This window comes from Mastomys coucha, unplaced genomic scaffold (assembly GCF_008632895.1).
Source record: "Mastomys coucha isolate ucsf_1 unplaced genomic scaffold, UCSF_Mcou_1 pScaffold1, whole genome shotgun sequence".
Taxonomy (NCBI): Eukaryota; Metazoa; Chordata; class Mammalia; order Rodentia; family Muridae; genus Mastomys; species Mastomys coucha.
In genome coordinates, this window is record NW_022196891.1 from 6,112,067 (window position 1) to 6,137,894 (window position 25,828).

A 25,828-nucleotide genomic window follows, 5' to 3' on the forward strand; every position below is an offset into this window, starting at 1 on the left:
AAAGAAAGAAAGAAAGCAAATACAAAGTACTTTACAAGCTCTTTTTTTTCTGTTAGAAACAATTTAATAATGTATATTAAATAACTACATACAGGATTTGAAGACAACAATATTTTTGTTAATATCACATTATTACACTTACATTCAAAGATCTTATAGTAAATATATTTTATATAACTAGGCTAAATAAAAATGTAAATCCAAGTTGTATTCATTCAAAAAATATGATCTTTAATTTCATTTTTAAATTTTTTATTCAATATTTTATTTATTTACATTTCAAATGTTATTCCCTTTCCAGATCCTCCCCAAGAAACTCTATCACATTTCCCCTCTTCCTGCTTCAATAAGATTGTACCCCCACCCACCCACCCACTCCTGCCTCACTGCCCTACACTATATTGTGGCATCAAACATTCACAGGACCAAGTGCCACTTCTCTCATTGATGCCCAATAAGGCCAATCTCTCTGCTACACATAAAGCTAGAGCCATGGGTTCTTCCATATGTACTCCTTGGTTGGTGGTTTAGACCCTGGGAGCTCTGGTTGCTTGATATAATTGTTCTCCCTCAGGTCCTTCAGTCCTTTCTCTATTTCCTCCATTGGGGACCCTGTGATCAGTTCAATGATTGGCTACAAGCATCTACTTCTGTATATGTCAGGCTCTGGAAGAGCCTCTCAGGAGACAATTATATCAGGCTCCTGTCAACTAGCACTTTTTTGTATCCACAGTAGTGTCTGCATTTGGTGACAGTATAAGGGAAGGATCCCCAGGTGGAGCAGTCTCTGGATGGCCTTTCCTTCGATCTTTGCTCCATACTTTGTATTTCCTCCCTTGGGTATTGTGTTCCCACCTCTAGGAAGGACCAAAGCACCCACACTTTGCTATTCCTTATTCTTGAGCTTCATGTTGTCTGTGAATTGCATCTTGGGTATTCTGAGCTTTTGGAATAATATTCACTTATCTGTGAGTGCATTCCATGTGTGTTCTTTTGTGATTGGGTTACCTCACTCAGGATGATAGTTTCTAGTTCCATCCATTTGCCTAAGAATTTCATGAATTTATTGTTTTTAATAGCTGAGTAGTACACCATTGTGAAAATGAGAGGAATTTCTTTTCTGGACTAGTCTATTTGGAGTCCTATAAGCTTCTTGTACATTCATGAGCAAGTTTGGGAAATTTTTCTTCTATAAATACTGACCCTTTAAGTTGGGAATCTTCACTTACTTCTATACTTACTATCCTTAGGTTTGATCTCATCATTGTGTCCTGGATTTCCTGGATGTTTTGTGTTAAGAGCTTTTTGCATTTTGCATTTTCTTTGACTGTTGTATCAATGTTTTCTATGGTATCTTCCACACCTGGGATTTTCTCTTCTATCTCTTGTATTCTGTTGCTTGCATCTATGACTTCTGATCTCTTTCCTGTGTTTTCTATATCCAGGGTAGACTTCCTTTGTGATTTCTTTATTGTTTCTACTCCCATTTTTATATCCTGGATGGTTTTGTTCAATTTTTTCACCTGTTTGGTTGTATTTTCCTGTAATTCTTTAAGATATTTTTGTGTTTCCTCTCTAAGGCCTTCTACCTGTTTTCCTGTGTTCTCTTGTGTTTCTTCAAGGGAGTTATTCATGTCCTTCTTAAAGTCCTCTATCATCATCACATGAAGTGATTTTAAATCTGAATTTTGCATTTCTAGTTGATGGGTTATTCAGTACTTGCTATGTTGGTAGCACTAGGTTCTGATGCTGTCAAGTAACCTTGGTTTCTGTTGCTTATGTTCTTGTACATGCCTCTCACCATCTGGTTATCTCTAGTGCTACCTGCACACAACTGGAGCCTGTCCCTCCTGTTATCTTGGTTGTGTTAAAACTCCTCAGATTCCAGCTGTCTCTGGGATCTGAAATCCTGGTGTGATCAAGCTCCTGAGATCCTGTGATCCGATGAATCTATGATCCTGGACATGTTCGACCACCTGGCAGTCCAGCTTGCTCGGGGTGTTGTGGGATTGGGTGCAAAGCTATTGCCCACAGTCTGCTCAAAGCACTGCCTCTGACCACTATAATCTCTTTCTTGATCATAGAGTTCTTCTTCTACATGCTGAGCATCTGGACCATGCTTTTCAATGCTGTGTGTATGTGTTTGTTTATGCGTCTATGTATATGCCTCTATGTCTATCTATGAATGATTTTTATGTGAGTAATGTTAAACTATCAATATATAATTTTTAAATCATTTTTATTAATTCATAAAGATGGTATTAACATTTTTGAAAAGCCAACCACTAACCTGTGTATTATTAAGTGTATGCTAACATGAAGGATATCTCTAAACAAATTCATGCTTAATTAGGTAGCTAATACATTTTACAAATTCAAACTTATATCTTACAGTTACATTTTAAAAACATTATAAGTTTGAAAAACATTTCAAAATTGCATATATGAAAATATACTAAATCAAAATGACACTTAAATTTTTGTATTTTGTCTAGTCAAAATTGTGTTTTTTTAAACAGCTCCTTTAATTCAAAATTGTGTTTTTATTGAACTTGAATATTAGCTTATCACTTTGAGATGCTTAATGCAAAAATTATATCAGCTTGTTTTACTTAAAATATTACTACATTCTTCATGATAATATTAAATAAGCAATTTTCAACTATTTGTGAAGGATTATCAAATAAAAGTATATTTGCATACAGGACAATAGTATGAGCCTTATTTTTTGTGTGTTTTTGTTTTACTAGTTAGTATAAATTCTATGAATCCTATTAGTTCGTATTAGTTAATTGAAAGAAATGACACAAAGAAAAACCCCTAAATTAAATTTATTTCTGTAATATATATTGCAGTTATGTAAATAAATTGATTCCCTTTCAAATTTTCATAGTCATTATAACTTTTTAGGTAAATAGAATAATGAATATAAATTAATATCTGTGCTATTAATAAAGTACTCATAAGCATGCTACATGAGAAAGAGTGAATAACTGATGTGTAAAATTATTTCAATACTAACACTTCTGAATATCTGTGTTTAACAGCTCCCTTCTTTTTTCTTTTTTTTCCAGACATTAATAGACCATGTCTAGGATGGAAAACCCATAAGATTATATCACCTAATGAAATCATAAATATCTTAGTTTATGTCAGTAAATCATGATATGAACATAAGAAGTGGCCTGTGTCATTTCTCAGAACATATGCCCTAGTTTAGTGATACTTGATTCCATATCAATTTAAATAAAAACTATGCTATTTTATGGTATATTACTTTATTGATTTAGAAAATTTTCAAGCAAGTGATGCATTTAAAATCATAATAAAAAGGAATACCTATTAATTTAAAAACTTTACCAAGGTTTCTATAAATATATGATTTGAAATTTTAGATATGTAAAACAACAAAGGAAATTGTGTACAAAGATTCCATTTAATTAAACATTTAATTTTACATTGTAATGGTGTTGTTTATTGTTTTGTTTTCTTTTATTGGCTATCTGTTGAAGAACAGAAATACCTTAATAATTACCATGAATTAAATAGGAAATTTGTCTTTCTGTCCAAAGAAATTTATTGAGGGTGTTTCAAAAAAAAACTTATGCCACAGTTGTTTTGCCATTTAGGAGAAAAGTGAAAAGCATGAGTATAAGTTTTTAAACATAAATCTCATCAAAAGCTTTGTTATACATTTTTGTTCTTTATCCTAGACAATACAGCCTCCATACTCACTAGGAGAAATGGCTTCCGCAGACAGGAACAATCAGTTTACTATCTGCCAATTTTCATTGTGGACAGTGGATCTCCTTCACTCAGCAGTACCAACACACTTACCATCCGTGTATGTGACTGTGACTCTGATGGCATAGCTCAGACCTGCAATGCAGAGGCCTATGTTCTGCCTGCTGGACTCAGCACTGGGGCCTTGATAGCAATACTGGCCTGTGTCCTTACTCTATTGGGTAGGTACTGGTTTCTGTTCTTGCTTTGTTGGAAAAATTACCAAAACAACCAAATACCATAAGTTTAATTGTCGCATTTTTATTTCCTTTGAGTACCTTTAAAAGGATATGTAAATAACTTACCAGGAGGTGTTATACTAAGACATACTACTCATCTTTCAATTGAGCAGTGTGCTTAAAATTACAACATATAATAAAAGAATATGAGCTTCACTTTCAAAAGCAGCTCAAGATATATTATCTGAATTTACTGTGAATATTTTCTAATAATTTAGTGTTAAAGTTATCCTAACATTTTCTTTTGTTGATGTTTTAATTATTTTTTAATTTTTTTATTATATATTTAATTTATTTAAATTTCAAATGTTATCCCTTTTTTTCAATATCTACTCCTGAAACACTCTATCCTATCTCCCTACCGCTGCTTTTATGAGGGTGCTCCCCGCCCACCCAAACACTCCCACCTCACTGCCCTGGCATTTCTCTACAATAGGGCATCCAGCCATCACAACTCCAAGTTACCTCCTTCAATTGATGCCCCATAAGGCCTTCCTCTTCTACATATGCAGCTAGACCCATGGGTCCCTCTGTGTGTGCTCTTCACTTCGTGGGAGATCTGTAGGGGTCTCGTTGGTTGATATTGTTGTTCTTCCAATAGGACTGCTATTCAGCTTCTTCAGTTTTTTCTCTAACTCCTATGGTCAGTCCAATGGTTGACTGTGAGCATCCACCTCAGTATTTGTCAGGCTCAAAGTAGAACACTTCAGGAGACAATTATATCAGGCTCCTGTCAGCCAACACTTTTTGCCATCCCCAGAAGTGTCTGGGTTTGGTGTCTGTATATGAGATGGATGACCAGGTGGGTCATTCTCTGGCTACCCTTTCCTTCAGTCTCTGCTCCACAATTTTTTTCTGTGTTTCTGCCCTTGACTATTGTGTTCCCACTTCTATGAAAGACCTGAGCACCCATACTTTGGTCTTCCTTCTTCTTGAAATTCATGTGCTCTGTGAATTGTATCTTGGGTATTCCAAGCTTTTGGGCTAATATGCACTTATCAGTGAGTGCATACCATGTGTGCTCTTTTGTGACTGGGTAACCTCATTAAGGATATTTTCTAGTTCCATCCATTTGCCTAAGAATTTCATGAAGTCATTGTATTTAAGCTGAGTAGTACTCCATCGTGTAAATGTACCATATTTTCTATATCCATTCCTCTGTTGAGTTAAATCTGGTTTGTTTCCAGCTTCTGGTTATTTTAAATCAAGCATCTATGAACATAGTAGAACATGTGTCCTTGTTATATGTTGGACCATCTTTTTAGTATATGCCCAGGAGTCATATAGCTGTGCCCTTATGTATTACTATGTCCAATATTCTGAGGAACATCCATAGTGGTTGTACCAGTTTGCAATACAACCAGTGATGAAGGAATGTTCCTCTTTTTCCACATCCTCACTATCATTTGCAGTCACCTGAGATTTTGCTCTTAGCAATTCTGACTGGTATGATGTGGAATCTCAGGATTGTCTTGATTTTTATTTCCCTGATGACTAAGGAATGTTCTGTAGGTGCTTCTTGGACCTTTGATATTCCTCACTTGAGAATTCCATGTTTAGCAGATTACCCCAATTTTTAAAAGGGTAATTTGGTTCTCTGTAGTCTAACTTCTTGAGGGTTTTTAATATATTGAATATTAGCCCTCTTTCAGATGTAAGATTGGTAAAGATCTTTTGTTAATCTGTTGGCTGCTGTTTTGTCCAATTGATAGTGTCCTTTGCCTTACATTTGTTGAAAATGCTGTCTTTTTTCCACTGGATGGTTTTAGCTCCTTTTTCAAAGATCAAGTGACTATAGGTGTGTGGGTTAACTTCTGAGTCACCAATTTTCTTCCATTCATCTACCTGCCTGTCTCTGTACCAATGCCATGCATGTCTTGTCACTATTGCTCTATAGTACAGGTTGAGGTCAGGGATGCTAATTCTCCCAGAAATTTTCTTATTGTTGAGAAGAGTTTTCAGTATTCTGGTTTTGTTGTTGTTGTTGTTAGTCCAAATAAACTTTCAAGTTGATGTTTCTAACTTTATGAAGAATTGAATTGGAATTTTTATTGGGATTTCATTGAATCTGTAGGTTGCTTTCAGCAAAATGGTCATTTTTACCACATTAATCCTGCCAATCTATGAGCATGGAAGATCTTTCCATCTTCTGAGATCTTCTTTGATTTTTTTCTGCAGAGACTTGAAGTGCTTGGTATACAGATTGTTCACTGACTTGGTTCATGTCACACTGTGGTATTTGATGTTATTTATGACTACTGTGAAAGGTGTCATTTCCATAATTCCTTTCTCAGCCTGTTTATCCTTTGAGTAGAGGTAGGTTACTTATTTGTTTGAGTAAATTTTATATCCAGCCACTTTGCTGAAGTTGTTTATCAGATTTAGGAGTTCTCTGGTGGAATTTTTGGGGTCATTTAACTATACTATCATCTGAAAATAGCTATAATTTAACTTCTTCCTTTCCCATTTTATCCCTTTGATGTCCATTTGTTGTCTAATTGCTCTGGCAAGGATTTGGAGTACTACATTGAATAGGTAGGGAGAGAGTGGGCAGCCTTGCCTAGTCCCTGACTTTAGTGAGAACACTTCAAGTTTCTCTCCATTTAGTTTGATGTTGGCTACTGGTGTCCTCTATATTGCTTTTACTATATTTAGGTATGAGCCTTGAATTCCTGATCTTTCTAAGACTTTTACCATGGAAGGGTGTTGTACTTGTCAAATGCTTTCTCAGCATTTAATCAGATGATCATGTTGTTTTTTCTTTGAATATGTTTATATAGTTGATTACGTTAATGGATTTTCTTATAATAAACCACCCATGCATCCCTGGGATGAATCCTACTTGAACATGATCGATAAATTTTGATATATTCTTGGATTCAATTTGTGAGAATTTTATTGAGTTTTTCCAGAAAAGCAAAGAGCAGGAAGGGTGACAACACTACTTCAATCAATGAAATAGAGACAAAAAGAACTATGCAAAGAATCAGCAAAACCATGAGCTGGTTCTTTGTGAAAATCAGCAAGATAGATTAACCCTTAGTGAAGTTAAACAGAGGGCACAGAGTCAGTATCTAAATTAACAAAATCATAAATGAAAAGAATATTTAATAACAGAAACTGAGGAAATACAAAAAAAAAATCATCAGCTCCTACTACAAAAGCCTATACTCAACCAAACTGGAAAATCTTGATGAAACAGACAATTTTCTAGCCACAATATTCTAGCACCAGACATTCAGGATTAAATTATAATCTCCAAATTTTATTTCACAATTTGATGGAATCAAATATTTAAAACATTTGTATTCTTTTCTTTCTGGCTTCACTATTATAAAACTAGAGATAATACAGTCAGCTTTCAAAGAAATAACATTCAGGTTTTACAAGTATACATATGTAATACGAATTCTGGAAAGTGCCTGATTCTAAATATACAAATACCTCATTTATATAACTTATAAAATAATGTTGTAAATCTTGCCTCTAGATGTTGTTATTTGTCAGTGTTTTTTTCACCTTCCCAATTAATGAAAATAAGGTAAGTGATCGCCCTTGGTAGGGGAGAACTTGGGACTCATGTTCATTTAAGGAGAAAACTATAGAAGCCTTTGGGCTTTGAATTCCTAAAAAGGAAAATACTGAGTGTCTACATTCTGTTTCAGTGAGGTGACATGCTAAAGAGTCTTAGAACTTGACAGAAAATATTAAAATGAAGTTACTAGAACATTAATACTGAACCTATCCTTTGTCAATTCATTCAAGAATTTTCCCCACTTTTTTGGTATGAGATCCAGTATGTCTACTCTTTTGTTACTTTTTTTGTTTAACAGATATATATTTTTTGAAATTTATTATTATTTTATATATATACATATTTTATATGCATGTAAATCTGTGAACTATGTGTGTACAATACACACAAAGGCCAGAAAAGGGCTTCATATCTCCTGGAACTATAGTTATGACAAATTATTTGGGTGATAGGAATCTAACATGGCTAAAGAGCACCTGTTATCTTAGTCACTCAGCTCTCTGGACAGATACCAATTACTGATTCATGACAACAAGGAAGGAAAGGGATCTTGCCACTCAATAACTTTTCTTCCTAAAGCTTAAATTTAATAACATGGAATGTTGGGCATGTCAATCTTAGGCTCAAGGGGCTAGGACTGGGGCTCAGTTGGTAGAGCGCTTGACTATCATGTATTGATTTCATTGGTTCCATCCACAACACTAAACTGGGCATGGAAACATTGGTTCCATCCACAGCATTTAAACAGTTGGGAAACAGAAGCAGGAGAATGTACAGTTCAAGGTCATCTTTGTCTATAAAGTGAGCTGGAGGACAGCCTGAGCTACATGAGAACCTATCTTCAAAGCAAAACAAAACAAAACAAAAACAACCCAAAACTTCACCTCCATCTTTTATTTTCCTAACCCTGTGAATGATTTCATTCTTTTTTTCAGATTCTTTGTTTTTTTTTTTAATTTTTATTAGATATTTTCTTTGTTTACATGTCATATGATACCTCCTTTCCCAGTTTCCTCTCGGGAAAAAAAAAAGAAAAAGAAAACAACAAAACAAAACCTTGTTCCCTCCTTCCTCCCCCTGCTCATCAACCCACCCTCTCCTGCATTCTGGCCCTGGCATTCCCCTACAATGGGGCATAGAATCTTCACAGGACCAAGGGCCTCTCCTCAGATTGATGACAGACTTGGCCATTCCATGCTACATATGCTGCTACAGCCATTAGTCCCACCATGTGTACTCTTTGGTTGGTGGTTTAGTCTGGGAGCTCTGAGGGTACTAGCTAGTTCATATTGTTCTTTCTGCAAACCCTTCAGCTCCTTGGGTCCTTTCTCTAGTTCCTACATTGGGGACCCTGTACTCAGTCCAAAGAATGCCTGTGAGCCTCTACTTCTTTATTAGTCAGGTACTGTCAGAGCCTCTCAGGAGACAGCTATATCAGCCAACACTTGCTGGCATCCACAATAGTGTCTGGATTTGATGATTGAATACGGAAAAGATTCCCAGGTAGAACAGTCTCTGAATTGTCCTTCCTTTAGTCTCTGCTTCATAGTTTGTCTCTGCAACTCATTTCATGGGTATTTTTGTTCCTCCTTTTATGAAGGAATGAATATTCACAATTTGGTCTTCCTTTCTTGAGTTTCTTGTGGTTTATGGATTGTACTTTCTGTATTCTGATATTCTGGGCTAATATCGACTTATCAGAGAGTGCATACCATGTGTGTTCTTTTGGGATTGGGTTACATCACTCATTATAATAGTCTCCAGATCCATCCATGTCCCTAAGAACTTCATAAATTCTTTGTTTTTAAGAACTGAGGAGTACTACATTATGTAAATATAGCACATTTTCTGTATCCATTCCTCTGTTGAGGGACATCTGGGCTGTTTCCAGTTTCTGGCTATTATAAATAAGGTTGCTATGAATATAGTGGAGCCTGTGACCCTATTACATGTTGGAGTATCGTCTGGATACATGCCCAGGAGTGGTATAGTTGGGTCCTTAGGTAGTACTATGTCCCATTTCTGGAGGAACCACCAAACTGAATTCCAGAGTGGTTGTACTAACTTGCAATCCCATCAGCAATGAAGAACTGTTCCTTTTTCTCCACAACCTCTCCAGCATCTGCTGTCACCTGAGTTTTTGATCTTAGCCATTCTGACTGTGTGAGGAGGAATCTCATGGTGGTTTTGATTTGCATTTTCCTGATGACTAAGGATGTTGAATATTTCTTTAAGTGCTTCTTAGCCATTCAGTATTCATCGGTTGAGAGTTCTTTGTTTACCTCTGTACCCTATTTTTAAATAGGGTTATTTGTCTCTATGGAGTCTAACTTCTTGAATTCTTTCTACATATTTAATATTAACCCTCTATCAGATATACGATTGGTAAAGATCTTTTCCCAATTGGTTGGTTGCTGTTTTGTCCTATTGACAGTGTCTTTTGCCTTACAGAAGCTTTGCAATTTTATGAGGTCCTTTTTGTCAATTCTTGATCTTAGAGCATAAGCTATTGGTGTTCTGTTCAGAAAATTTATCCCTGTTCCCATGTGCTCAAGGCTCTTCCCTACTTCCTTTTCTATGAGTTTCAGTGTATCTGGTTTTATGTAGAGGTTCTTGATCCACTTGGACTTAAGCTTTGTACAAGGAGATAAGAATGGATCGATTTGCATTCTTCTACATGCTAACTGCCAGTTGAGCCAGCATCTGCTGTCTTTTTTCCACTGGATTATTTTACCTCCTTTTTCAAAGATCAAGTGACCATAGGTGTGGGGGTTCATTTCTGATTCTTCAATTCTATTCCATTGATCTACCTGTCACTGTATCAATATTATGCAGTTTTTAATCAAAATTGCTCTGTAGTACAGATTAAGGTCAGATATGGTGTTTCTACCAGTTTCTTTTATTGTTAAGAATGGTTTTCGCTATCCTAGGTTTTTTGTTATTCCAGGTGAATTTGCAAATTGCTCTTTCTAAGTCTGTGAAGAATTGAGTTGGAATTTTCATGGGGATTGCATTGAATCTGTAGATTGCTTTTGGCAAGAGGGCCATTTTTAGTATATTAATCCTGCAAATCCACAAGCATGTGAGATTTTTCCATCTTCTGAGATCGTCTTCAATTTCCTTCTTCACAGACTTGAAGTTCTTGTCATACAGATCTTTTACCTGTTTAGTTAGTGTCACACCAAGGTATTTTATATTATTTGTGACTATTGTGAAGGGTGTTGTTTCCCTAATTTCTTTCTCAACCTGTTCATCCTTTATGAAGAGTAAGGCCACAGATTTGCTTGAGTTAATTTTATATCCAGTTACTTTTCTGAAGTTGTTTATAAGGTTTAGGAGCTCTCTGTTGGAATTTTTGAGTCACTTAAATATACTCTCATATCATCAGCAAATAGTGATAATTTGACTTCTTTCTTTCCTATTCGTATCTCTTTGATCTACTTTTGTTGTCTAAGTGCTCTGGATAGGATTTCAAGTACAAAGTGGAATCTGTAGGGAGAGAGTGGGCAGCCTTGTCTAGTCCCTGATTTTAGTGGGATTGCTTCAAGTTTCTCTCCATTTTGTTTGATATTGGTTTCTGGTTTGCTGTATATTGCTTTTACAGTGTTTAAGTATAGGCCTTGAATTCCTGATCTTTCCAAGACCTTTTTCATGAAGGGATGTTGGATTTTGTCAAATTCTTTCTCAGCATCTAATGAGATGATCATATGTTTCTTTTTTGAGTTTGTTTATATAGTGAATTATTTTGATGGATTTCTGTATATTGAACCATCCCTGCATCCCTGGGATGAAGCCTACTTGATCATGATGGATGATCATTTTGATTATTTTCTTGGATACAGTTTGCAAGAATTTTGTTGACAATTTTTGCATCAATATTCATAATGGCAATTGGTCTGAAGTTTTCTTTCTTTGTTAGGTCTTTATGTGGTTTGGGTATCAGAGTAATTGTGTCTTCATAGAACGAATTGGTAGACTACCTTCTGTTTCTATTTTGTGGAATAGTTTGAGGAGCATTGGTATTAGGCCTTTTTTGAAGGTCTGATAAACTCTGCACTAAACCCATCTTGTACTGGGCTTTTTTTTGTGGTTGGGAGACTATTAATGTCTGTTTCTATTTCATTAGCAGATATGGAACTGTTTAGATCATTTATCTGATACTGATTTAACTTTGGTACCTGGTATATGTCTAGCACATTGTCCATTTCATCCAGGATTTTCAGTTTTGTTAATTATAGGCCTTTGTAGTAGGATCTCATGATTTTTTGGATTTCCTTAGTATCTGTTGTTATGTCTCCCTTTTCATTTCTGATCTTGTTACTGAGGGAGGATACTGCCTCTGTGTACCCTAGTTAGCCTGGCTAATGGTTTATCTATTTTGTTGATTTTTTTCAAAGAACCAGTTCCTGGTTTGGTTGATTCTTTGTATAGTTCTTTTTGTTTCCATTTGGTTGATTTCAGCCCTGAGTTTGATTATTTCCTGTCTTCAACTGCTCTTGGATGAATTTGCTTCTTTTTGTTCTAGAGCTTTCAGAACAAGTTGCTGGTGCATGCTCTCTCTAGTTTCTATTTGGAGGCACTTAAATATATGAGTTTTCCTCTTAGGACAGCTTTCATTGTGTCCCATAAGTTTGGGTGTGTTGTGGCTTTATTTTTGTTAAACTCTAGAAAGTCTTTACTTTCTTTATTTATTTTTTCTTTGACCAAGTTATTGTTGGATAGAGTGTTGTTAAGCTTCTACATATATGTGGGTTTCTTATTGCTTATGTTGTTATTGAGGAGCAGCCTTAGTCCATAGTGATCTGATAAGATGCAATGAATTATTTCAATCTTCTTGAATCTGTTGAGGTCTGATTTGTGACTAATTATATGGTCAGTTTTGGAGAAGGTACCATGAGGTGCTGAGAAAAAGTTATATCCTTTTGTTTTAGGATAAAAAGTTTTATATGTGTGTGTGTGTGTGTATGTGTGTGTGTGTGTGTGTGTGTGTGTGTGTTAAATCCATCTGTTTCATAACTTCTGTTAGTCTCCTAGTCTCCCTATATCTTCCATGATCTGTCCATTGCAGTGAGTGTGGTATTGAAATCTCCCATTATTATTGTGTGCTGTGTAATATGTGTTTTGAGCTTCAGTAAAGTTTCTTTTATGAATGTAGATGCCCTTGCATTTGGAGCATAGAGGTTCAGAATTGAGAGTTCATCTCGGTAGCTCATACTTTGATGAGTATGAAGTGTCCCTCCTTAACTTTTTTGATCACTTTAGGGTGAAAGTTGATTTTATTCAATATTAGAATGGCTACTCTAGCTTTTTCTTGTGACCATTGGCTTGGAAAATTGTTTTCCAGCCTTTTATTCTGAGGTAGTGTCTGTCTTTGTCACTGAGGTGGGTTTCCTGTTTGCAACAAAATGTTGGGTCCTGTTTATGTACCCAGTCTGATATTTTATATCTTTTTATTGGGGAATTGAGTCCATTGATATTAATAGTTATTAAGGAAAGGTAATTGTTGCTTCCTGCTATTTTTGTTGTTAGAGTTGGAATCCTGTTCATGTGGCTATCTTCTTTTAGTTTTGTTGGAAAATTACTTTCTTTCTTTTTCTAGGATGTAGTTTCCCTCCTTGTTTTGGAAATTTCCATCTACTATCCTTTGAAGGGCTTGATTTGTGGAAATATATTGTGTAAATTTGTTTTTGTCATGGAATGTGTTGGTTTCTCCATCTACAGAAATTGAGAGTTTTGCTGGATATAGTAGCATGGGCTGGTATTTGTGTTCTCTTATGGTCCATATGATATCAACACAGGATCTTCAGGCTTTCCTAGTCTCTGTTGAGAAGTCTGCTGTAATTCTGATATGCCTGCCTTTATATGTTACTTGATCTTTTTCCCTCACTGCTTTTAATATTCTTTCTTTGTTTTGTGCATTTAGTGTTTTGACTATTTTGTGGTAGAAGGAATTTCTTTTCTGGTCCAGTCTATTTGGAGTTCTATAGGCTTCTTATATGTTCATGGGCATCTCTTTCTTTAGGTTAGAATTTTTTTCACTAATTTTGTTGAAGATATTTACTGACCCTTTAAATTGGAAGTCTTCACTCTCTTCTATACCTATTATCCATAAGTTTGCTCTTTTCATTGTGTCCTGGATTTCCTGGATGTTTTGGGATAGAAACTTTTTGCATTTTGTTTTTTCTTTGATTGTTGTGTCAATATTTTCTATGATATCTTCTGTACCTGAGATTTTCTCTTCTATCTCTTGCATTCTGTTGGTGATACTTGCATCTATGGTTTCTGACTTCTTTTCTAGAATTTCTACTTCCAGAGTTCTTTATCCATGTGATTTCTTAACTGTTTCCATTTCCATTTTTATGTACCGGATAGCTTTATTCAATTCCTTCACCTGTTTGGTTGTGCATTCCTGTAATTCTTTAGGGATTTTTATGTTTCTTCTTTATGGGCCTGAACCTGTTTACCTGTGTTTTCCTGTATGTCTTTAAGGGACTTATTCATGTCCTTAAATTCTTCTATCACCATCCTGAGATATGATTTTTAGATCCAAATCTTGCTTTTCAGGTGTTTTGGGATATGCAGGATTTGCTGTGGAGGGAGTAGTAGGTTCTGATGCAGCCAAGTAGTCTTGGTTTCTGGTGGTTAAGATTCTGCGTTTGCCTTTCACCATCTGTTGACCTCTGGTGTTAGATATTCTTGCTGTCTCTGACTAGATCTTGTTCCTCCTGTGGGTCTGTATGCCTGTGTCAGCACTTCTGGGAGATCAGCTGTCCTCTGGTAAGACCTGTGAGCACAGGGCTTTGGGTCAGCCATCCCTCCTGAGTCTTGGGGTCAGAGCACACCCTGGAGACAGGCTCTCTGCTTGCAGGAAATATGCAGAGAGGACTAGGGATCTGCAGTCTTTCCTAGGTGTAGATGGAGGTAGAAAGGATCCTGTCCCAGCTTCCCTGCCACTTCTGAGGCCTGTGCCTCCCTGCTGATCCTGCTTTAGAAAGTCATCAGAGAGGAAATGGAGATCTCACCTTAGTCCCTGGGTCAAAGCACTCCCTGGAGTCAAGCTCTCTGCTTGGGGGGAAGGGGCAAAGAGGGCTGTGGATCCGGCTGTCCCTCCTAGGTGTAGATGGAGGTAAAAAGAATCCTGTCCCAGCTTCCCTGCCACTTCTGAGCATGAGTGATTTCTTCTGCTTACCCTCACCTCTGACTGAAAAATATTTAAATCTCAATAAACTAAATAAAAGCAATAACCCAGAACTCAGAATATGAGGTTTCCGTTATTAAAACTGACCAGATATATCTTGAGAGGAATCAGAAGTTGCAGCTTCAAATCTCTTGATATGGAAATAAAAAAGTTACCTTAAATATTTTTCATGTAGAAAAGTTTTATCAATATGTGGAAAATGGTTTAGTATTCTAAAAGCAGAATAAAAACTATTTCCCATAACTAACTACAATACTAATTTAGTCCACTATATTATCATAGTTAAGTTTATATTTAACAAATTAAGATGTTTTTCTACCAGAGTGAAAACACTTTATGAAAAGAACAGAATGTACAACTGACACATTCAATTATTACTGAGGTAGATCTTTTAAGAAATTCAGAAGAATAATTTCACCTGCTTTGGCTTAAAATAATTTCCTCATTAACAGATGCACAACTATTTTGGGACTATTACAGCTTGATTACCTTTTTCTGCCCAGGGACGACTATTTCTTCTCCCTGAAGGTTCTACAGCATTTTTGGAATTAGTTTCTATTTATTTCCCTACTTGGGCTATAATTTCAAGTGACTGAAATAATGTTGTCTCCCTTCCTGCTCTTTGCTTTTTACTCAGAGTGCCACAGCTCCACAAGCCTTGGCTTAAAAAGGTTTTTATATAAACTAGTCATTCACCACAGAGAATTCTAACTTCTCTACCATGTCTAAACAGGAAGCTTGACTTTCAACTGTTATAGGTCTTTTAATTATGCATCTATGACCTTCCAAATCTGAACAAGCTTTAGGCTCCTTTGTAGAGGCTGTTTATGATTTTTTGTTTGATTTGAAAGTGTTATCTTATTTTTATAAATGGAGAAAAATTTTAACTAATGTGCAAAAACATATCCCAAGTAACTGAGAATAGTGATAACACCAGAAAAGGCATGTAAGAAACACATTATTCCTAATGATCTATCACAATGCCTTAGCCTTCACATGTTGTCTTTGAGACAATGGGTAGTGTTTCCCTTGCTCATTCATAAAAGCAAATATGTTCTTACTTAAAGGAAACATAAATCAGAATGAAGGAGAAATAGATTACTTTCATAAGCAATGAGCTTGGCTATCTCTTAGCATTATGCAAGTAAATTCTTATAAACTGTTTCCTAGGCAACTCTCATTGCTGTATCTCTTTTCTCAGAGCAAACAAAGGATGAAGGAAGTAGGTGCAAAGCCCCAGGGCCACTACAGGTCACAATCAGAAATCAAACTGAAGCAGCAGAAAGAAGACTAGGTGTCTTATTAATTGTCCTGAAAATCTATTTTTCCAAATGTGTTTTCCAGTATTACATGCCAAGATGCCACTGGGAAAGGGCTTAATACCTCTAAGTATCTCAAGCTTGGAAGCTACCACAAAGGGCCTCCAGTGCTTTATGCGATGAGTTTTTAGATGTTTAGTTAACTCAGGGCATCTAATTCATGGTCTACTCCAGTTAATTTTCACCTTTGAAAACACACTTTCAATTATACACTTTATATGAATTTATATGAATTTATTTTGCTACAGATTATAACACACACATTGTACTTGTGTATAAAATATTCATTATACTTTGAACACTGTCTTAACCCAGTTTCAAATTAAATCATTATCATGATCACATTAAGTGAGAGGTGCCCCTGGACACATTTTCAGTAAAGAAGGATTAATTTCAGGTATAATTAAACATTTCTATGTCTTGAGACATGGTAATCAGTATCTAATTTGTGCATGTCATTTGCAAATCTCTGGTTGGCATAATTTTACATCAGGTCTCACTATGTATGCTCCATGTTCTATTAAATAGCTGAGTGTTGGGCAGTGGTGGTGCACGCCTTTAATCCCAGCACTTGGGAGGCAGAAGCAAGTAGATTTCTAAGTTTGAGGCCAGCCTGGTCTAAAGAATGAGTTCCAGGCCAGCTAGGACTATACAGACAAACATTGTCTCAAAAAAAAAAAAAATCAAAAAACAAAACAAAAATAAGAATAGCTAAAATTTTCAACTATATTCCTAAATCCTGCCTCTTTTATGATTTACAGTCAAATTTTATTGTTTTCCAAGTCAGCCTTTTTTCTGTCCCATCTTCCAATCTTACACAATCTTTATCCATTCTTTAGTTTATTGATTTATTTTCTTGGTGCTGCAGCTGATTTTGTACACATTGGTTTGTGTAGGCTTGTTTTTCTTGTCTTGTATGTGCTAACTTGCCTAGAGTACTGCTCTTCAGAATATATGAGAAAAAATCCCTTTATTTTGTATTTTAGGCACTATTTGTTGGGTTCTGAACCCAATTTATGTGATTTCACCATGGGCCTTTTAACAATGGGGATATGGTAGTCTCAGGGAATCCATCATAGCAAAGATTAAAGTATCACAACTGCTTAAATTTATTATTTTATTTTCCTGTTTCTCTTCTAATGAAATCCTGCATTCAAAAGCAAGAGGTAAACATTATTTTGCAATTATATGAAATACCTCACGAATTGATTATCTAAACGACAGAAGGAATTCCAAATGTTCATGCTGAATAATCTAAGTAAATAGAATGTACTCAGTTATGGTAAATAACATTTGATTTTATCTTCATCATTATGCACAAGTAATATATGTCTTGGAATATAATTTTCATCTTTCTCCTAATGTTCAGTATTTTGAAGATATTTTGGGGATCAATTTACCTCAGTTAAAAAAATAGATATGGCATAGGTGAAATGTAATAATATCTTCAGATTAATAGTGTTGTGTGTGTTAAAAAAAATCAGAATTTTATCACTACCTAATAAAGAACATGTCCCAGTAGACATGACAAATATCTTGTCATCAGTTCAATATATTGTACTTGCTTTATATTTATCTCAATGACTCACTTAGGCTATATATCAACTATAATTAATTCATTTTAAAAGTTGTGCCAAGAGAGCTTAAAATACAAGTTAAATTGTTGCCCTTTTTTTTTGAGAATATGTGTATATTTGCAATTCTACAACCCAAAGAGCAAAAATGAAAACCTTATTTTCTATTTGTTCTTCCTAGTTTCCCTTAGGTCTTACCTTAGATAACACTCTCTTTCTGATCACCAGAATTATTCCTTGTCTGGGAATTTAATTTTAAAACATGTCATATGTATTATCTTGAAAAATACTTAGTAGGAACAAAAATGCTTAAAGAACATCAAAATGTTTTTTTATGGTTCTCAAATCAAAACAAATTCTTTTACAGGCTCACTATTGAAAAGGTACCAGCCTGTATTATTTTTCATCACCATGTAGCAATTGTTTTTCAAACCTTTGTTTCTACTGTTTTCAAAATTAGAACCATTTTCTTGAAAAACATTACCTACATGGTTTCAGGTTCACATAATACATTATGCTGTGGACTTATGCTTTCTCTTCTAAGAACATGTTCTCAAAACTGCAAGTAATCATAAAAGAAATTTACACACTACCTCTATATCACAATACGTACTTAAGCTTTTCCACTATTTATATACTTCAGTCAGGTACCATGTGTAAATTATATATATATATATTGCATTAAAAGCCTCTTCAGAGTAGGAGGTCACTCTCCGTATACTCCCGTTCCTCCTTCTCCTTCTCTACATTACTCTTGCCTCACTCTCATACACCCTTTCCTTTACCTAGTAGCATATTATTGAAACATACCATAAAGCACATATGAGACAAAATTCTTTTTAATGAATCCACAAATAATGCTTAACAGTATGTGGATTTTATAAGCTTTGCTACATATTTAACACACTCAATAAATTCCCAGTAAAACATTTATTCATCATTCAGAATACTCCATTAAGTATGTTTTGGCTGATCATTCTAATCATTCTACTCATGTGGTTGTAAGTAGAATTTATGTGTATTTTTGGATACTAGCTTGAAGACTTTGGATACTTCAAACTTGGATACAATGCTTGAAAAAATAGGAACTGAAGTGTTTAAGGCTTTACAGTGTGAGTTAGTCATATAAGGACTAATATATAATAAAAGGAGGTAATGTTTATTATATACTTACTTCATAAATACAATTTTATCCAATCTTCACAAAATTACCAAAAAATAGTGCTTATACAATAAAAGAACTATTATTTGTATTTTGTATTTGAGAAAATGGAGGTAGGTAAAAGTATATTATATCTAGTACAACTGTCTAGTCAATGCAAAATCCAAAGCAGATGAGACCTATAAGATCATGACACTGGGCTTAGTGGAGGGATGTAAGATATATTCACATGAACTACACTACAGTTCAAGTGGCATATGGTTGATTAAAGTAAAAGATATACATGTGTTGAAGAGAGGGAGGAAATTGGTAATTTCTAATCAAACATGAACTGGATATTTCTGGCCTAAGTATTTTCCTATTAAAAAAAAATATAACAGAGCTGGGTAGTGGTGGTGCATGCCTTTAATCCCAACACTTAGGAGGCAGAGGCAGGTAGAATTCTGAGTTCCAGGCCAGCTTGGTCTACACAGTGAGTTCCAGGACAGCCAGGATTACACAAAGAAACATTGTCTCGAAAAAACAAAACAAAATAAAACAAAACAAAAACCCAAACAAACAAACAAACAAAAAAACCAAAATAAAAAGAAAAAATAGTAGCTGAAATTTTGAACTATATTCCTAAATCCTGCCTCTTTTCTTGATTTACAGTCACATTTTATTGTTTTCCAAGTCAGCTTTTTCTTTGTTCCATCTTCCAATCTTACACAATCCTTATTTATCCATTCTTTAGTTTATTAATTTATTTTCTTGGTGCTACAGCTGATTCTGTACACATTGGTTTGTGTAGGCTTGTTTTTCTTGTCTTGTATGTGCGAACTTGCCTAGAGTACTGCTCTTCAGAATATTTAAGAAAACCCCTTTACTTTGTATTTCAGACACTATTTGTTGGGTTCTAAACCCAATTTATCTGCAGGATATGACATGAAGTGTAATGATTTTAAATCCATAGTTCTTGAATAGCATGAGTGAAAGTAAGGTGAACACAAACTATTAAAAAAAGAGGTCATGATAAAATAATAAAAAATAATTGCTAACAATCTGAGCTATTTAATTATGCTTTATGTTATTTATGGTTTCATTTCAATGAACTAGTAAGCAATCATATTCCAATAGGGTCTGTTCAACCTGAAAAACAGAAAGGATGTCTTGATGTGAAAGTTATCAGGAGTGCATTAGGCTCATCAATGAAAAGCAAGGAAGAAAAAGAAAAGCTAGCAATGGTAGAATGTGAGGGACAGTACCCCTAAACATTTATTTCATTTTTCTTTTTATAAATTGTTATTTAATTAAATGTCTTACATTCTAATGACAAGCTCCCCTCTCTTCTTTCCTCCCATTCCCTCTCTCTTACTCTTCCAGCCCCTGTATCCATAGCTCCTCCCTTTTTTCTCAGTCAATGGAGGGCCTCCCATGAATATCAACCACCTTGGCAAGTGAAGTTGTAGCCCAGTTAGGCATAAAGGGATCTTAAGACAGGTAACTGAGTCAAAGACAGTCCCCACTCCTGCTTCAGATGTCTCACATTAAGTACAAGCTTCACATCTGTTACATATGAATAGAGTACCAGGTTTCCTCCCATGCTTGCTCTCTGGTTGTATGTTCAGTCTTGGTGAACCCCTATGGGGCTAGGTTGGCTGATTCTGTAGGTTTTATTGTAGTGCCCTTGAACCTTCTGTGTCCTTTAATCCTTTATTCCCCCTCTTCTGTAGGATTTCCCAAGCCCAGCCCAAAGTTTGGTTGTAGGTCTCTGCATCTGCTTCCATCAGTGTGTTAAAGCTTCACTAATGACAGCCACACAAGGCTCGTGTCTGCAAGTGTAACCGAATATCATTAACAGTGTTGGGGTGGGTTCCTCACGTGGCATGAATCTCAAGCTGGACAAGTCATTGGTTGGCCCTTCCTTCAATTTTTGCTCCATCTTTCCTCTTGTATATCTTGCAGGCAGGACAAATTATAGGTTGAAGATTTTGTGATCAATAAATTTATAAATAAAACAAAATTAAAATAAAAGATAAAATTAAGATAAATTTCTAGCAGACATGGAAGTGTTAATTTGCATGGAACAGAAGGGGAAGCTTTTCTGGAAGCTAGCATCACCTAGTCTCAGATACCAGGTTACTCCTACATGTTCACTGCTTGAAGATTCTCAAAAGGAAGAAACAAATTTTCCAAAACATATTCACAGTATGTTTTCTATTATGATGTAACCTCACTCAACATGTAAGAGTCTTTGAATCTTCATTTTGTTAAAGATTGCTTTATTTTTTTTAGTATGTATGAAGGTTTTGCCTTCAGGCATGTATGTACACCACATGCATACCTAGTATTTGTGGAATCAGAAGAGGGAGTTCAATGCCATGTTCCAAAGAGCTCAGAGGCATTCCCCACTTCGTTCTATTTGATTTAGTGTGTCCCGTTTTATGTTGAGAGCTTTTATCCGTTTGAACTTGTGTTTTGTTTTGTTTTTATTAGATGTTTTCCTTATTCACATTTAAAATTTTAATCCCTTTGTCCGATTTCCCCTCCAAATACTCCCTATTCTATCCACCACCCCCTGCTAACTACCCTACCCACTCCTGATCCCCTGTCCTGACATTTCCCTACACTAGGGCATTGTGCCTTCACAAGACCAAGGGCCTCTCCTCTCATTGAAGTCCCACAAGGCCTTCTGCTACATATGCAGCTGGAGCCACGAGTCCCTCCTGTGTGCACTTTGGTTGGTAGTTTAGTGCCTGGGAGTTCTCGGGGGTATTGTTTGGTTCATAATGTTGTTCCTCTTATGGGGCTACAAACCCCTTCAGCTCCTTGGGTTCTTTCTCCAGCTCCTTCATTGTGCTCAGTCCAATGGATGGCTATGAACATTCACTTCTGTATTGTCAGGCACTGGCAGAACCCCTCAGGAAAGAACTATATTAGGCTCCTGTCAGTAAGCAGTTGTTGGCATCCACAATAGTGTCTGGGTTTGGTAACTGTATATGGGGTGAATTCCCAGGTGGGATAGTCACTGAATGGCCAGACCATAGTGTGGATACTTTGGTCCTTCTTAGAAGGGGGATCAAAATACCCATGGGAGGAGATGCAGAGACAAAGTTTAGAGCAGAAACTGAATTTGTGTTTTATGCTGGGTGATAAACATAGATCTAATTGCATTCTTACATGTGCAGACATCCAGTTAGAGCAGTACCATTTGTTGAAGATGCTTTCCGTTTTCCATTGTATAGTTTTGCTTTTGTTTTTGTTTTTGTTTTTGTTTTTGTTTTGTTTTGTTTTGTTTTTCCAGACAGGGTTTCTCTGTGTAGTCTTGGCTGTCCTGGAACTCACTCTGTGGACCAGGCTGGCCTTGAACTCAGAAATCTGCCTGCCTCTGCCTCCCAAGTGCTGGGATTAAAGGCATATGCCACCACCGCCCCACATTCCATTGTATAGTTTTGATCTTGTCAAAAACCAAGTGTCTGTGGGTGTATGGGTTTATTTCTAGACCTTCCATTCGATTGCCTTGATCAACCTGTCTGCTTCTATAACAATACCATGTAATTTTTATTAATGTTGCTCTATAGTAAAGCTTGCACTCCAGGATAGGGATATGTCCAGATGTTCTTGTATTACTTAGGGTTTTTTAGCTATCTTAGGTTTCTTGTTTTGGTTTTGTTTTGGTTTGTTTTTTTTCCATATGAAGTTGAGAATTGTTCTTTTAAGATCTGTAAATAATTGTGTTGGAAGTTTAATGGGGCTTGCATTGAATCTTTGGTGAACATTGCCTTTGGTAATTTGGTGTTTTTACAATGTTAATTCTATGGATCCATGTGCATGAATGGTCTTTTCATTTTCCAATATCTTCCTCAATTTCTTTCTTCATAGACTTGAAGTTCTTATCATACAGATGTTTCACTTGGTTGGAGATATAACAACATATTTATATTAATAGTGGCTTTTATGAAGTGCACTGTATGCTTAACTTCTGTTTTAGCCTGTTTATTGCTTGTAAACAGGAACACCACTGATTTCTTTGAGTTAATTTTGGATCCAATCACTTTGCTGTATTTATCAGCTATTGAAGTTCTCTGGTTGAGTTTTTGGGATCTCTTATGTATACTATCATATCATCTGAGGATAGCAATACTTTGTCTTCTTCCATTCCAATTTTTATCTCTTTGATCTCCTTTAATTGCTATATTGATCTAGCTTCATGAACTGTATTGAAGGGATATGGAGAAAATGAAAAGCCTTGTCTTTTCCCTGATTTTAGAGTAATTGGTTTATATTTCTCTCCATTTAATTTTATGTTGGCTATTTGCTGGCTGTATATTGCCTTTACTGTATTTAGGTGTGTGCCTTATATTCATTATCTTTCTAAGTCTTAGCATGAAATGTGTTGGATTTTGTCAAAGGCTTTTTCAGCATCTACTGGTATGTTCGTATAGTTTTTTACTTTAATTTGTTTATATGGTAGATTATGCTGCTAGATTTTCATATAGAGAACCACACCTTCATCCCTAGGTTGAAGCCTAGTGGGTCATGGTTGATAATGTCATTGATATATTCTTGGATTCAGTTTGTGAGTATTTTATTGAGCATTTTTGTATCAATATTCATAAGGGAAATCGGTCTGAAATTCTATTTCTTTGTTGAGTTTTTGTGTGACTTACCTATTATGGTGACTTTGGCCTCATAGAACAAGTTTGGTGATATTCCTTCTGTTCCTGTTTTATTGAATAATTTGAGGAGTATTGCTCTTCTCTGAATATCTGGTAGAATTCTGTGCTATATCCATTTGACCCAGGTTTTTCATTTGTTTGTTTGTTTGTTTGTTTGGGAGACTTTAAATGACCGATTCTATTTCTTAAGGAGTTATAGAACTACGCAGATGATTTACCTAATTGTTACTTTGATTTACCTGATCTTTATTTAGATTTGGTAATTGGTATCTGTCTAGAAAATCATCCATTTCGTTTAGATTTAGATTTTCCAGTTTTATTGTGTACAGCCTTTTGAAGTAAGACCTAATGATTTTTTTTTTAATTTCCTCACTATTCTTTGTTATGGCTGCCTTTTCTTTTCTGATTTTGTTAATTTGGATAATCTTATTTTGTCTTTTTGTTAGTTTGGTTAGTGGTTTATCTATCTTGTTGATTTTCTCAAGAACAAACACTTGGTTTCATTGATTTTTTATTTATTCTCTTAATTTCTAATTAATTTATTTCAGCCCCGAGTTTGATTATTCCCTGAAATAGACTACTCTTGGGAGTGTTTCCTTTTTTGTAGGGCCTTTAGGTGTTCTTTCTAAGTTCTTAGTGTGAAAATTCTCCAATTTCTTCATGAAGGCATTTAATGCTATGAACGTTCCTCTTAGCTTTTATACTATCCCATACGTTTGGGTATGTTGTGCCCTCATTTTCATTCATTTCTAGAAAATCTTTAATTTCTTTCATCATTCTTCCCGATCCAGTGATGACTGAGTAAAAATTTGTTTCATTTCCATAAGTATGTAACCTTTCTTTTGTTTCTGTTTTTGATGAAGTCAAGGTTTTATCCATGGTGGTCTGATAAGATGCAAGGGGTGATTTTAATCTTCTTGTATCTTTTGAGGCTTCTATTGTGACTGATTCTATGTTCAATTTTGGAGAAGGTTCCTTGAGTTGCTGAGAAGAAGGTATATTTTTATGTATTTGGGTGAAATGTTCTAAAAATATCATTTAAGTCCATTTGAATCATGACCTCTGTTATTTTGTTATTTTTCTGTTTAGTTTTTGACCTGATCACTTGTCCATTGATGAAAGTGGGGTGTCAAAGTTCCCCATAGTTAATATGTGGGATTTGATGTTTGATTTAAGCTTTAGTAATGCTTCTTTTGTGAATGTAGGTGCCCTTGTATTTAGAGCACAAATGTTTAGAATTGAGATGTCTTCTTGGTGAATGTTCGTTCTTTGATATGTATGAAGCATATTTTCCTATATCTTTTGATTACTTTTGGTTTAAAGTCTATTTTTTAGATATTAGAATTGCTACTCCAGCTTGATTCTTGGGTCCATTTGTTTGGAAAAACTATTTTCAGTCCTTTACTCTGAGGTAATGTTTATCATTGTTGCTGAGGTGAATTTCTTGTATGGAGCAGAATGATGGACCTTGTTTTTGCATCCATTCTGTTACCCTGTGCCTTTTTATTAGGAAATTGAGACCATGGGTGTTGAGAGACATTATGACCAACGAGTGTCACCTCTTGTCATTTTAATGTTGATAGTGGTAGTTTAAGCATGCATATATGTTTCTATTCTATTGTTTTTAGTAGTATAAAATTATTTAATATTTTGTGTTTTCTTGAGTGTTGTTAGTCTCGTCAGGTTGTAATTGTTTTCTAGTATCCTCTATAGGGCTGTGTTAGTAGAAATATACTGCTTAATTTTTCTTGGATTACCTGCTTTTTTCATGTATGGTGATTAAAAATTTTGCTGAATATAGTAGTCTGGATTGACATCTGTGGTCTCTAGACATATTTAAGACATCTTCTCAGGCACTTCTGGCTTTTAGAGTCTCAGTTGAGAAAGCAGGTATAATTCTGATAGGTCTTACATGTCACTTGGCCCTTTTCCCCTGCTGCTTTTAAAAGTCTTCATTTGTTCTGTGTATTTAGCATTTTGATTATTATGTGCTTGGAAGATTTCAATCTCTGATTTTGTGTTTTTTAAGCTTCTTGTACCTTTATAGGTATCTCTTTCCTTAGGTTAGGGGAAATTTTCTTCTATGGTTCTGTTGATGTGTTTTGGGCCTTTGAGCTGGGCATCTTTTCTTTGTTCTATTCCTATTCTAAAGTTTAGTCTTTGAATGGTGTCCTGCATTTTCTGGATGTTTTGTATCATTATCTTTTACATTTTGCACTTTCTTTCACCAATATATTGATTTTTTTCTACAGTATCTTTTACACCTGAGCCTCTCTCCCATTTCCTGTATTCTTTTTTTTCTTTATTTATATGCGAATTTCTCCATTCCCAGTTTCCCCTCCAAAAAAACAAAAAAACAA

The 25,828-nt window shown here is 35.3% G+C and overlaps 1 protein-coding gene across 6 annotated transcripts in view; it reads left to right on the forward strand.

The window, feature by feature from the left end:
• Cdh7 (cadherin 7) overlaps positions 1 to 25,828 on the forward strand; it is a 146,453-nt gene that overhangs the window by 107,054 nt on the left and 13,571 nt on the right. For all 6 annotated transcript variants that reach the window (XM_031379948.1, XM_031379928.1, XM_031379939.1 and 3 more), the window contains one exon: positions 3,714 to 3,965. In XM_031379948.1, coding sequence (XP_031235808.1) covers positions 3,714 to 3,965 — 252 coding nt within the window. The remainder of the gene's footprint in view (positions 1 to 3,713; positions 3,966 to 25,828) is intronic.